Source organism: Amaranthus tricolor, chromosome 1 (assembly GCF_026212465.1).
Source record: "Amaranthus tricolor cultivar Red isolate AtriRed21 chromosome 1, ASM2621246v1, whole genome shotgun sequence".
NCBI classification, from domain to species: domain Eukaryota; kingdom Viridiplantae; phylum Streptophyta; class Magnoliopsida; order Caryophyllales; family Amaranthaceae; genus Amaranthus; species Amaranthus tricolor.
Genome location: NC_080047.1, coordinates 45,286,310 through 45,302,016, shown reverse-complemented (window position 1 = coordinate 45,302,016; position 15,707 = coordinate 45,286,310). Strand labels below are relative to the sequence as shown.

The window sequence follows — 15,707 nt, the reverse complement described above, 5'->3', positions numbered from 1 at the left end:
TGTGTGTTTGTGGATCAAAGTCTATCTTAAAAACGCAACATGTTCCAATCTAATTTAATACTCCAATAAAATATTTTATATCTTTTTATTCTTGTCCCTTACGGAACAAATTCAATTAAATAATTAAGTCAATGATTAAAGCTTCAATATATGTTATGTTTTATATACCTTATTATTGTGGTATTAAGATGCTTCTCCTAAGTCCTATTAATTAAGGAATTAGGACAAAGTATTGCAATCAACTTATAAGGAATCTAAGTTTGAATTACGTTTAATCGAAGTTTAGTGGTTGAAATATAGTTAGCATTACATTGTCATACGGTGAAAATAAGTTATCATTCTACAATTAAGATTATTGCAATTACAAATATATATATATATATATATATATGTTGTGATTAAAAGTAGTTACCATAAGTAGCGTTATTGATTTGCGCATTGTTGATGTTTAATAGATTATTATGTATTTTGTTAATATCATTTTGATACGAAAATATCGATTAAGACTAAACTTCTATATGATTGATCTAAAGGAGAAATATATAAAAATTGAAGGAAAACTTAGGCATCTGTCGGTGCAGTTACAGGGCCGGGTCAGGGAAATGAGGTAGGAGTATTTTTTATAAAATAGAAATTAGAAAATAGAAAATAAACGGATTCCTCCCTATTTTAAGCTGAAGAAGTCGGTTTTCCATCACATGAACTATTTTATAATTGCAGACACAAGTACAGATTGAGTAACTACTCCTACGTAGGAGTAATTCATTTATTTATTTAATCTACAAATCAATCTGATTCTATTCGGACTATTAGATTTGATTTCAATCTAGTACTACTTTTCATTTATTTCACTTGGCTACTCAATTTAATTACATATTATCTGGGATACAATTTAATTTCAACCCAGATTATTCAATATTTGTCCTTCATAATTTATTTCACATTATTTCATCTTAATTATTTGGGATACAATTTCAACTCAATTCTCTTTTTTTATTTAATTCTTTTTATATAGTTTTAAAATAAAATCATTTTAGGTTACGTTTAAACATGTATTTCATTTCAGATTGAAGATTTCAATTATGAATTTATTGATGAAAAATTTGAAAATGACAAGGTTCTCAAATTCTCATTTTTAGCTACTTTTATAATAATAGTGGATTTAACTCAAATTCAAACTTAAATTTTCTTTGTTTATCAAACACTAAATTTAAATCAAATTTATATTTTAAAATGAAATTATCATTCTTAAACATAGCATTTACAAGTGTTGATCGCTAAATGGATAATTGTTGGTCGGAGATTTTTGGTCAGTATCAATAACCATTTTTATCTATATTGATAGAAGAAAATAGTAGAAGTGCCAAATGCCAATATACATTTTAATTCCAAGTGCTAAAATCACTTTCTTTGTTTTATGTATGTGGGCCAAGATTCAATATGCATGTAATTACTTGGTTGATTTTAAGTTAACAAAATAATGAATAAATTAAACCTTTTACTTATTTCAGATTATTTTTTTTCTCTTGAAAAATTCTTAAGAGAAAAAGACAAGGATAGAAAGTAGGGGCTTACTCAAGTCGCTATCATAATATCAATATGAAATTACTCAAATAAAGAGAGATTTTATAAGAAGTTTAAATTTGTTAATAAAGATTAGTTTAGAACACCAAAGACGCTCCAATTCAAACCTAAATGACTTTGATTGATAAACGTCAACAACTTATTGATGTTTAATTAGACTAGAATTTACGATAAGTTTAGAACAGTTAAGATTGATTATACATATTCTTACAGATAAAAGACCATAACAATACCTTGTGATAGAAGGCCATTGGGAGTCTGTGACCAATGAAATTCCAGCTCTAGAGAACCTAGCTATAAATAAAGACCATTCCAGATAAACTGCAAATTAATATAAGACAAAATAAACACAACTTGTTATGAAAGACGGTCTCTCCGAAAGACGCATGAGATATATGGCTAAATAGCCTATATAATACAAATTAAAGAGAAAAAAAGAATATGATTTTTTGTTTTGAGGTCGTCTCTTTAAGAATCGGTCTCTCACGAGTAGCTGCAAAATAAAACAACATACAAAAATGCCAAGATAAGACTCATTCTATAATTGATCAAACCATCTAAAAATTTCTACACTGTTTGTGAAAAGGAGCATGCAACTATTGCAACTAATTATTTAATCCCAACTAATAATAACCAAAAATACAAAAAATTTATTCCCTAATCTATCCTTAATCCTATTTCGTGATATTGACTAGACGCAAAATAATGTACATACCACCATTGGAAATTAAACTTAGGTTAATTATGAAAACATAAATTATAATTTTTTTTTTTTTGCCATGCGCCCTCTTGTCACCAATAGAATTAGTATATATTAAAACTTAATCAATCACGGTAATTTGTAAATCACCATAAAAGACAAAAAATATATTAATAAAATAAGTAAAACTCAAAAGGATAAATTACAATTTAAAAATAGTCACCCTATCAAATCATTCCACATGGGTGTGATTTGTTAAGGTGGAAATTAACCGTTATTAGCCTAGAGTTACTCGTAGTATATATGCTAGGTCAGACATTGACTTCACATAAAGAATATACAAATAATAGAGAAAAACTTGACATTGCACTTAAATTTTTGTGCAAAATAAAATATTTAGTTTTTTTGTCTTAAATTTACAATAATAATTTAAATTATATGTCATAAAATTAATAATTGTTGCAAAATTAAATAAAGGAAGGAGTATATATATGATGAATAAAAAGAAAGAGTGGGATCCTATGCTTTAATTTGTAAATGTAGGGTGCATGATCTCGTCCTCATTTGAACAAAGAAGTGAAAGTTCATAGGAATTAATTTGGCTTTGAATGAATGCATTGACAAGAAATATGTGGATGGTTGCTATGAAATGTCACATTCTTAATACAACTATCAAATTATTGGTTTTTGATATTTTAATGCAACTTGGGATAACTTTATTTTATGTTTTATCTTTTATCTTGATGTGCCCACATAAATATGAAATACCCCCAAAGTCCAAAGGGATAACATTTTTACATATATTGCATGGGAATGATATCAAGGAAATCTACATAGCTCTTAATTATAAGGGTACCTTCGCAAATGTCTAAAAGCTTCGTTCTTGCTTATTAAATATCGCCGCTATTCCTCCTCACAATATTATTGTTCTCAATGGCTATAAATTATAATGATTACCTAATAATATACTTTTACATTCTTGTAAATTTGGATAATCAAATTAACGTATCTAATATTGCTTTATAGAGTTATATGTATTTCATTTTATCATTTACAAGAAAGATTCATTTCCCTTATTCATAAAGGACTTATAGCCTTATCTCTATTAAAAGAAAAAAGATTGCTCTATTGTATACTCACTTTACCTTTTTAGTTTTTTATACTTTTTTTTTATTAGTCGTTGTAACATTTAGTTTAAAGCCGGTGTAAAATTTTAACGAGCTAAGAAAAATTTTAAATGATAAATAAGTTTTGTCAAGGCTCTATTTTTTAGGATTTAGTAACTAATTTCAATATAAATTTATTTAAACTGCTCCTAATTATAAATGATAAAATCTATATTTTCTAAAAAAACTTTGATTAGGAAGTGTATAAAAGAAGGGATAAGGGATTTGATAAATGAATGAAGAGTTTACAATGTACACTTAAATTAATGAGTTTACTTTTTTTATTGAAATGAAATGAGATGATGTGAATTAAATTGATAATGTTGATTTCGTTTAATCATTATTAGTGTGTATGATATGATATATAATTAGATAGAATAACGCGGAATATAAATTATGTCAATCAATAACAAATATTAATATGTCACTATAATTTTACTATACTGAGGATAATAAAGTGAGAAATTTTTATATACTGTGTATAAAACACAAATGGAGATAGACAATTTATACTCTAGTAGTAGGTGTTGGTTGTAGTTTGTAAACACAAAAGATAAGCTTCACTTGTACATGGACTTTTTGTACATGGACTTAAGCTATTGAGTTTGTAAATTAAAGGATGTCATTTTCAATTTTAAAGCATGTTGGAATCAAATCACTTTGGCTTTAAATATCATTCTCTTTTGTCAATGCTAACTTTCTCATCACTCTCTACCCTCCCCACAAATTCGATCCATACAAAACAAAATTGTCGGCAAATATATATATATATATATATATATATATATATATATATATATATATATATATATATATATATATATATATTTGAAGGATTATATATATAATTTTTAGCGTAAAAGAAATGTATTACTTCTACATTGAGCTAAAAGCGTTAAATGTTGATACAATATAAATCTTTCTTAAAATACATAGCGCTAATTAATTGAAATTAATTAAATAGATATGAAAAATTATAAAGTAAAGCCAAGATATTGCCGACAAAAAACAAAATTTATGAGGGAAAGGTGAGAATATGACTTGTAAATTATAACGTTGTTAGCTTCTTGAGTGTTGGTGTCGAAGAAGAAAAGTTGGACCTAAACACCTCAAATCTATGATTGTTGATTCAGTTTTTCCTACTTATGTTTTTAGTAAAAAAGAACCACTTTCTAGGCTGGACATCGAGCCCGAGTTGGAGCCTCAATCTGTAGGTGTAGGACACCAATAAATACACTTCTAACTTCTAAGGTGTGGACTGTGGAATGTCGAGTTAGGAGTGCATTCTATTGGCCTACAAATATGAGTATTGTTTAAGGCCAACCCTGTTTACCTTTTGACCTCCCTTATACGGCAAGTACCATTGCGACTGTTCAACGATCCCCGTTCAAGCTAATTTAAGGTAATTCTTCACTAATAAACAAGCCACTTTTTGTTGCCCTTTGCCTATGAGTTTTTTGCACATGCAGCCTTCCACCATTTCTTTTTGTTTGTCTATTATAAATTTTACTTTAGTGTTTAATTTTAATATCACTAAATATGTATCATAAAAAAACTATAAAAGGTGATAATAAGATTTCACATAAATATATATTATTTTCAATATACTCCCTTTATTTCTTTTCAAAAGTTTTATTTGGTTTTTAAACATTGTTCACTATTCACTCTTAATTTGTATTTTATTATCAAGCTATAAGTTGAAACATAGTCAACTGATATTTTGTATTTTATTTGATTCATCTCAACATAAGGTTTATTAATATTTAGTTTTTATATTTTTAATCATACAAAATTAGAGATATTAGGGAAAGTATTAATACATTAGAAAACATGTCCAAACCAAATAAGACATTTGAAAAGAAACAAAGAGAATACTTCTCAAAAGTCTTATCTAAAATTCTTTCTCCTATGGTGGAGAAACGAAAAAGACGAAATGAGTATAAAATACTTGTATGTGAGAACAGCGGTTCAAAAACAATGACATTTTAACTCTAATAAATAAAAGAAAATTTTTTCCGAAATTGGCTAAAAATAAGAATGTTTAGATTAAGCTCTAAAAACATAAAATATAGGCAAATTGGTACGATTTCAAAGAAATTAAAGAACATTTTAGACACGGTTTGTGTTAATTTTAATCAAATTCTTGAGCTGAAAGATTAAAAAAAAATAGTTATCCTTAGTCACATGGGATACAACCCCACATTAAGAGGAGAGAGAGAGAATGGAAACCATTAAAATCACATGCCATCAAACAAGAAGGTAAGGGACCCACTCACATGCTAGTCCCTTTCAGATACAGTCCAATCAAAAATCAAACAATTTTTTTAATCGCCGGCAACCGGCAAGGTCGGAGAAAAGTAATTCTTGTTGTGATTGCCAATGATTATCGAAAATGTCAAGTTATGGGCTTCTTATAAGTTACAATTAAAGAGAAACAGTAACACAATGAAATCTGATGATAACCCAGTTTCAGAAATTACAATTAATTGTCAGAAGAATCAGCAAATGGGCACATTCCAGTTTCAGAGAACATATACATTGTATAGTAGTAGTATGAACTATGAAGCCCATCAGACTGATAACTGCTAAATGAAAACATGTGATGGCTTTAACCTCAACTCAGCCTTGCTTTGGCCAACGACTGGTAATGTCCTGTAGAGTCATATATAGTCCATTCCAATAATCATGGACTTGTGACTCGTTAATCAACCTTATGTGATCGTCACAACTTTATTCTTCATTGACATGGCAGCTTGTATCTATTTCTGAAATTTTCAAATTTCTGATTCTTTCGAGATCAAAGGTTCGGCACTGTTGTCGTCATTCTGATCCTTAGGTAAATCTGGGAAGCTCTGCAACACCTAATATAGGCCGTAATAAGATTATATAAAGGCCAAATGAGGAAAAGCACAATGATAAAATTTACCTCATAGAGGTACCATGATGCAAAAGCATCTGTTGCAGCATACTGCAACTGTGCCTTTGAAAGAATACCAACCTCCCAATTTCCTAGTCTAATCTTCTTCGGCTTCAACAGCTGTGCAGTACAAAATTCTAATTGATATTCCTGTCTTGATGGTAATCCTTACTTAAATAAAAGTACATAACAATCAAAACATGTTTTCAATTAAGGACACTTGGAACTTAGAATCAGAGCCAAAACTAAGAACAAATATAAACTTTATGAACGTACACTCGGTCAGAGTTGTATTGCGATTGTTGACAAAATTCACAGTTGAAGTAAAAACCTTACAAACAGATTAGAGTACAAAGTGTCAAATGATTGAAGCAAATCGTAGAAGGAGCAATTGAGGGTTTGAGGCAGCGTATATTCTTCAGATTCAACTTTAAAAAAAAACTGTAGTCTCACTTAGGCTCATTGTTAAAATAAGATTAGGATGAATGGATCAGCCTTTAAAGTAATAAAATCGAAAATCAATAAATCATGATTTATATTCTAGTGGCCAAACATCAGACTAGATATATTGATTCAAAGGAAACTCATTCAACATCTCATATTTACATTCACAACAAATCTGAGTCATATAACTTAATTCTTAACGATCTTTTACCATTTAACGGACCCTATACAGAAGAGCAAGCTCCACGGAGACTTTCAAAGGCTTAAGAAGAGAGAAGGCACCTAACACGGCTAACAGAAATTAGTAATAAGAATCTTGCAATACAAGAATAACCAGCCTTGAAATTTGATGAAAGAGTGAAACAAAAAGGATTAGTTATTATGATTCAAGAAAAGCAGTACAACTCAAATCATTACAAAGTTACACAACAGAAAAAGTGCACAAAGAAAGGTATTAAATTAAAGAGAAAGGTCATCTAGTATTGATCCCACAGCTGGCAGGCCAGCACGGTTTGGGCAAAACTCCAGATTTAGGTGCAGTCTACTGTCTATATGAGAAAAGATGCAAGGTGCTGCACTATTGTCCCAATTTATGATAACTTCACTTTTGCAAATTAATTTAACACCTAGAAAACATGAAGCATTGAAACTCGAATGTGTAGCCTAATTCTAATGAACAGAGTGGAAGAAACTAATGTATATATAGAGAACAATTAAAGAATCAGCTTATGTTAAAGACATAAACACAAATCAAAATTTAAGAAAAAAAGTGATAACCAGTAAAAGCAAAAGCAAGCAATATAAGTACTTGTTTGCAAGTAAGGGTTTCAACTAGTGAAGAGAGACTCCACTGCTTAGGCACTCCACCAAGCTTTTGATTCGCCAAACAGGACAGATCTTCAATTCCTTTGATCGACACGTTATGATCATGGAAGACTTTAACAGAATCGTTGTAAATACCAACTCCAACCTGTGGATAATACAAAAATAATCCACAATTGAAACAATTTGAGGGAGGGATAGTTTAGAAGCTTAGAATCCATGATTACATGATAAAACATACAACCTTGATGTAAGTAGAATTTTCAAGAAGAGATTGCAGGATATCCGGGATTCCAGAATGAATGATATGTAATACATAACAATGAGTCATATCTCCACAAATTTGCATGACTGCAGCTTTTCCCTGTGGAATACCTGTAACGGACAAATTAAATGATTAAGAAGCAAAGGCCCAAACAGACTGTGATGTTAAGCATCTACATATATGCAAGTTATAGATTGAATCGCATCAAATTCTTGACTACCTAGAAGTCTAGAACAGCTCGACAACCTTTTATCTCCCCTAATAATACAATTATGCATTAGTCAGCCAATAAACACAAAAGTATGAAAAGAGAGTGTTCCATTAACAAACATTACATAACAGTTAATTACACCATAAATGTTAATGAACTTTCTCGATCAAAAACAAATATGAGAAAAGTAAGTAAGTTATCTAGCGTACGTAAGGTATAGAAAATATGTTACGCTGCAATATTCAAGATCAGGTCAAGAACACCAAGACAAACAAAAGAAGATCAGAAGACGCATTAATTGATTCTCCCTCGAGATTAATTTTTAACATCAGGCATCTAAACTGAATAAGGATGATTCTTTAGATGATTAATGGCTTCTAAACAAGATAATATAAAATTTATGAACCAAGGATCTGACTTATCATGAGAAATGAAAACAAAATTTCATCACCCCAATGCCGGTAAGTGACTCCCCTTTATGGTGGGGTTTGGGAGTTGGATATACACATCCTTACCCTTGTTAGTGAGAACAAAGAAATAGCTTCTAACTGACCATTGAAATCAAACCCCATCTGCAACTTCACATAAATAAAAAGTCACAACCTGATCTTGAGACCCAGCCTCAAGACCTGGAAAAAGCTCCTGAACGTACTGATTTAAGTACTCTAACTAAAGATTCCTCGAAGGAAGTTGGAACGAATTCTCTAAATGATCACACACCATCCATACTAAGAAGAAGGTTTAGATTGTCATCTCAACATTAGGGTTGTTCAAAATTACCCAACCCTTTTTAATATAGTCCATTGTTAATGGAAGAGCCAAAACTCTTAATAGTTACATCGAATTTGAGCATATAATCAAACATGTCTTATCTTGTACTTTGGAGAGGGACGGTGAGGATGTGTGGAGTAGTGATATGTTGAGGTATGGAACATTACATGAGCTGTTTGATGAGGAGTATATGAGGTGCATTGGGAAAGGTAAGAAAGACTTTGGACAATGCGTAATAAGACTTCACTAAAAGGGTTGGACCATGCCTTGAACGAGGCAAGGCATGATAAGTAGTTGCTCGAACAAGGCAACACGCAAAGAAGAAATAGAATGTGTCAGAGGAGGCTGCTCGTTCGAGCAAGCCAAGAAGATGCGGCAATAGATGGAAGGTCAGAAAATCAGCTACTCATTCGAGCATAGTGTGGGCTCGTTCGAGCAACTCAGCTTTGGATTCCCAACGGTTAGTTTACATATGTTTTGGGCATTGAAGGGGGTTTATTATTTCTGTTTATTGCTATGTATTGATGAAGAGTTATTGTATGATTCTAGAATGTGGTATACCCTCTATGTAAAGGGCATACACATTTATAGAATCGTCACAAACAACACAACACACAATTGTAAGAGAGGGCTAATTCATAGTGAGGAGCTAGGGTGTGTCAACCAAAAGAGCTTTTTTTCTTTGAGTCGGTATTTTGTGATCTTGAGAGGTTGCTCTCAAGATAATGAGGTTATTTATATTATATTGTTGAATCTAATATAAAAAATGTAAAGAGAATACAATGCAAAAAGAAGCACACAGTTGGTAAAGCTATGCACTATAGATCTAAATAGACATGAGATAGATGGGAGCTAGAATGAGGTAAGACAAAAACCTTTTATAAATATTAGTGTTTGGAGACATAGTTTAAAAAAACCAATTCCCCTCGCTTTTAACTTTACGGAGACATTTTCAGATATATCCTGACTAAAAGGAAGGAAAACATCTTCAAGGCACAAGGTGTACATGGACCACATTAAAGATGGATATTGAAGATTGAGATATATAAAATCTTATTTTGATGATTAATGGTAATAGAAAGCATTTTGTATCGAATCCATCACACAAACACCACTAATTGTGCAACTTCACCATGTAAAAGGAGTAAAAGTTAGTGTTTTGTTTGGAATGAAGAAAATGGAGAGAAACAAAGAGCTGGAAAAGGAGGGGAGGTAAATGAAGGGATGAATTTTCTTTCATTTAAATAACAAATAAGAAGGGCTGAAATTGAAGGGATGGAATGGGAAGGATGACATCCTTTGCATTTTGTGAAAGAAACATTTCCTACATAAAGAGTTAGAAGGGAAGGAAATCTCACTTCCCTCTCTTTCCCTTTCATTCTCTGCCCTTCCTTTCCGAGAAGCTTGAGATATCCTAAAAATGAGAATTAACTCACCCACCAAATGGTTAATAATTTTCATGATTATCATAACTCCCTAATTCCCCCTTATTATATCAGCTACCTCTTAATACTAACTTATTCCCCAAGTCTTCCCCACATGACAATTACCAAAATTACCCTTACGTAAATCCAAATATCAGGACATTGCACTATGATAGTTGGCAATCCTTAGTTAAAAAGCACGAGCATTTAATTATGAGAAACATCATCAAAGTCATGAGTTGACAACTATAAATATCTTCCGAAGCACAGATATTTCATGAACTTTGTCAAGTGATAAGTCAAGTCCACCACTTCAACAACCCATACTCTGTGATTGTAACTATGATAGTTGAGGCTATATATTACTAATGCCACACAATTTATTAAGAAAACGTTCAAAAATAGTAATGTACTTTTGCTTAATTATGATTTGTATGCGAAACAAAACATTAACACTATGCTTGGACAATATTTTTGGAAGGAAAAGGGAAGGGGGAGATTGGTGTGCTTTCCTTCCAAATCTTTCCAAGTAATGGAAGGATCAGTTTTGTTTGAAATTTGTGTAGGAGTTCCTACTTTCAATTCTCTCCCTCTATTTCCCTCCCTTCTTGGCACTATCCAAACATAGTGTAAAGCCCAATAGCAAATAAAATAAACATGTAAACCCACCTCGATTAAAGCTAGGTTTCCACTCAATGTCAATGCCAATAACAGCCCTACCAGTTTCGCTTTTTTTAGCCTCCAACAACCTCAAAACCTGCAATGTAGATTGCTCTACCTGTTCAATTGTCCGTGAATACACAATGCGGCCCCCAAAATTCATTGCAGGATGATTCATTTTCACATTGCCTATCAATCAAAGTTACAAACTTCAATCAATTACATCTGTGAAAAGTTTTCCTTAAATAAGTCCTAGACCATGACCATGTACCAATACATCTATATTCTATAGCAATTCATTCAAATCAGAGCTTCTCATGAATCCAATAAAAATGAGAAAGCCGAGTCTAATAATAATTATGTTTCTTGAACAATGTCCCAATTTTCTAGAAATTCAAAAGAAAAAGAAAAATCTTTGTTGAAAAAAGACATTGATTGGTTTCAAAGGTTTTACCTTGGCGAGAGTTCCATTTACTAGAACAAGGGGTTAGCGTGACAGAACCAGGAGTCTTGGGAGAACCCATTACACCGTTTGAACCTGATATAGTACCCGGCAACCGGCGTCGGGTCTTGGGTGGGACACTAGTGTCATCATCATCAATGGAAGAACTGCTACGTGGGGTTTTAGTGGAAGAAGAAGATGAAGGTGTTGAAGAGAGTGGCTTAGAAGTTGCTGCATCAAAAGCTGCTTCAATGGCTTCCAAATCCTGAATTGAAAAGGGTTTATCCCAATCGTCATAATAATTAGATGTGTTTATGATGGTTGCTTGTGTTGTGATTCTTGTTGCTGTAAAATGGCGTTCTTCCGAGGAATTCTTCATTTTGTTGGCGGAGTATATGATGTTTTTGGATTGACGTTCGGAAATCGAACCCAGCAATTTTTTAAGTCTTCTAAAGTCTACTTGATTTTTATTTTTTTTTTTTGGTGGGTTAGGTAAACAATTTTCTTTTAGCTATTTTCCTATTAGACTATATCACTGATGCAAGTACGGGTAGAAGACTCCAACAACAATGATAATTCCCTCCAAGAACCAATGTCAAGATTGATCTTGACACAATGACACAACACACACACTCCTTCTGTTTTGAATAAAAACAGAAGGTTGGCCATAACAACTCAAGGAATGGTTCCTATGCCTTGGATAGAGACAAATGATCTTTACTAGATCGATTAGTCTCTTCCTCACACTCAAATTGAAATTCACTCTTTCAATTTTTGTGGAATAAACCCGGAAATTCACCTTGCTTCACTGACAAAGAACTCTCACAGGAAAGCAATTGAAACAACAATTACTTGAAGAATTATGTATTGAATAATCTAAATGTGTTGATACAAATAAGGTTAGCCCTTTTTATAGGACTCTAACGGTCATATTTGGCGCCTAACAAACATAACTACCTCCGTGCTTTATTGTTTAAGCACGTGCAATACAAACGAAAACAAAACAGAAGATAAAATAGTCTATTTATTCTAAGTATCAGCTGTATTACAAAACTGACGAACAAGGGACCTTGCAGCTAAGTTTGTGGCTTCCGTGAATACAAAGAGCAAGGTTCTTGGACCTTGACTTCTTGGTCCATGTATAGAGATGTCATTTCTCAAGTTTTCACATTCATCCATACAGTAGGTTGGGTTCTCAACGTTGTGCAAGGTGAGCTGACAGGCAGTTTGTCGCTCTGTTGTCTGTTGGTCAGAATGCAAGCTTCTGTCTTGCTTGAATGTTGCTGTGAGGTTCTTTGTTGATTCCTCCTGACTTTGCCTTTCTTTGATGCTCTTGTTGAGTCTAAATTGGAGATGGTCTTCCTTGGTTGTCATGCTTAAATCAGTAGGTTCAACAATGTAAGGAACGGTAGTAGTAAGCTAAGCAATAGGCTCAATGCTAGTGTTGATCCAATTATGCTCCTCATGGTTTGAGTTGAGTTGTGGGTTGTTCATAATTAGATCAATCACACTATCTAATTATATAAAATTTGAAAATTATGAATTGTCTTAATGATTTAAAACTTAATCTTTCATTTTTGTAATAAATGTTCATTCCACCCCATAAAAATATTAATTTCCTCCCTGCTATATTATTTGATGATGTTCATTTAGAGTTGTCTATTTATGTACATGTTGTTTCAGGTTGGGTTGGATCATATACAGTTTCAATTAATAGGTTGATTTTGGACTTCTCACATTTATCTCTTTCGTTATTAAACAACTTCCAAAGTCCAAATCTGAAACCATCATTCTAATTCTATACCTTAATTTATGATTAGAAATTAGAATCTTTTACTGAGTTACAATCGACTAAAATTTGCAAATAACATAAAGACTAATGAGTCGAGTATAGTTTTAGAGGATGGAGTCATTTTAAAAGATATTCCCTCCGATTTAGCTTAAGTGTTCTATTTTTTTTAAGTGTTATATTTAATTGGGCACATTTGCCAAATATCTCTAATTAATTATAGAAAATTAATATTAATAATATTTATATTGAGTGGAATCAAACAAAATCTAGCATGACTATGTTAAGTTTATAGTTTATGAATAAAATATAATTTAACAGTAATTAATAAATAGTGTGAGAGTCAAATGAGACATCTAAGCTCGAGAGAAGGTAGTATAAATTATTAATATAAAGTCATATACTCATATCTAAAAATAAAAATATAATCATCCAAACGAACTATAATGGAAAATGAGCGAAATTGATGGGTAACAAGAGTGTAGTCCTCCATCCCGTTGAATTTACGTTATTTTCTATTTTGGTTCGTCCCATTTATTTTGCATCATTTATATTTTTGGATAATGACCCACCACTTTCTTTTAATTTCATCCATATATTTCAACTCTCTTTAAATTTCATCCATACAATTCATTTACTATCTTTATTTATTACTTCCTTCGTTCCTTAATAGTTCTCATAGGAATATTCACGGGAATTAAGAAAAATTTAATATTTTAGATAGTGGATATATTATTTTATTGAATAATATATTTGATGAAAAAAATGTGTGGATCATAAATATTAAAAAATATTAATAGAAAGACAGTAGAAAAAATATAGAGACCACAACAAAAAAAAAATTATTTTTATAAAGTTAGTGTAATACATATGGAGACCATAAAGTATGTAAAAATGTTAAATTGAAGTTAATGGAATATATGTGGGGACCATATAAATTACTCCATCCATTCCGTAAAAAAGTTTCCACAAGGAATGTTACAAGATTTAAGAAAAATAAAATATTTTAGATAGCAAGTATATTAGTTTATTGAATAATAAATTTGATGGAAGAAAATCGAGACCATAAACATTAAATAAATATTAAAAGAAAGTTAGTGGAAAAAACATGGGGACCGCAATTAATAAAAACATATTTTTATGAAGTCAATGGAAAATATATAGGAACCATAAGGAATATAAAAATGTTAAAATGAAGTTAGTGGAAGATATGTAGGGACTAAAAGTATTATAAAACTATTAAAATAAGAATGAATAAGATTATTTTTTTACAAAATTGATGATATAAATAAAAAGATTCTTTATAACAACAAATAGAACACCCTAACATGAATTTTTAAGGGAACAGAGGAAGTATTAAAATGTGAATGAATAAAATTATTTAGTCTAAAATTTATGATATAAATAAAAAAAGGAAAAAGTGTCAAAAGGTACCTAATAAATTTTTTTTTTCAAAAAAATATCTAATAAATTTTTTTTTTCCAAAACATACCTAATAAAAAATTTTTCTTTTCAAAAGAATACTAAGTAACGGCTGGGGTTAAGTTTTCCGTTATCTTTTTTGCCCATATTTAAAAAGTACGTAATAAAATTTTTCTTTTCAAAAGAGTACCTAATAAAATTTTTCTTTTCAAAAGAGTACCAAGAACACAACATAATTATCCAATACAAACAGATCATCATATATAACTCTTAGAACATCATCTATAAAAAAGTTCACACATCGTCCAATACAAACACAACATAAGAGCATCATCCAACATAAACCTAAAGGTTCACACAAGTAAAGTTTCATAATTATCCAATACAAACACAAAATATTACAAATGTTTCAAACTTGACTACTTTCCATCTCTACATTTCCTCACTTTTTTTGTTTGAAGTCTCTTTCAATAAATTCTTCTTATTCTTCTTCTTTCCATCTCTACCCTCATCAAACATGGGCTTTCGCTTGTTTTTTGTGACTCTTTCTGGCATATTTCTAAAATGTGGAGGAAGATGTTTATCCAATTGAGAAGCTGACCAATGCTTGTGACCAGGCACTCCATGGAATGTTAAAGCATAGGTTTTTGCATAAGTACTTACGTAGTATGCTTCATGCACATAAGGGGCAAAATCCAATTTCCTTTGTGTTTGAAACATTTGTCATATTTTGTGTTTATATTAAATAATTATGAAACTTTAGTTGTGTGAACTTCTAGGTTTATGGTTGATGATACTCTTATGTTGTGTTTGTATTGGATGATGTATGAACTTTTTTATAGATGATGTTCTAAGAGTTATATATGATGTTGAGTTTGTATTGGACAATTATGTTGTGTTCTTGGTATTATTTTGAAAAGAAAAATTTTATTAGGTACTCTTTTGAAAAGAAAAAATTTATTAGGTATTTTTTAAGGATGTGCAAAAAAGATAACGAAAAACTTAACTCCAGCCGTTACTTGGTACTCTTTTGAAAAAAATTTTTTTATTAGGTATGTTTTGGAAAAAAAATTTTTACTAGGTATTTTTT

The 15,707-nt window shown here is 31.0% G+C and overlaps 1 protein-coding gene across 9 annotated transcripts; it reads right to left on the bottom strand.

The window, feature by feature from the left end:
- Positions 1-5,797: 5,797 nt before the first annotated feature.
- On the bottom strand, positions 5,798-12,066 carry LOC130821492 (3'-5' exonuclease-like). 9 transcript variants are annotated; one of them, XM_057687289.1, is made up of 6 exons: positions 11,419-12,066; positions 10,974-11,153; positions 7,878-8,008; positions 7,620-7,781; positions 6,377-6,517; positions 5,798-6,311 (listed from the first exon to the last, which is right to left on the bottom strand). In XM_057687289.1, exons 1-6 carry the CDS (start codon positions 11,783-11,785, stop codon positions 6,225-6,227), a joined length of 1,068 nt encoding a protein of 355 aa, XP_057543272.1. In that variant the 5' UTR covers positions 11,786-12,066; the 3' UTR covers positions 5,798-6,224. The 9 variants fall into 9 exon arrangements, with proteins under 9 accessions (XP_057543272.1, XP_057543274.1, XP_057543276.1 ...); XM_057687291.1 differs by having other exon boundaries at positions 5,798-6,302; XM_057687293.1 differs by having other exon boundaries at positions 6,377-6,487.
- Positions 12,067-15,707: the final 3,641 nt, after the last annotated feature.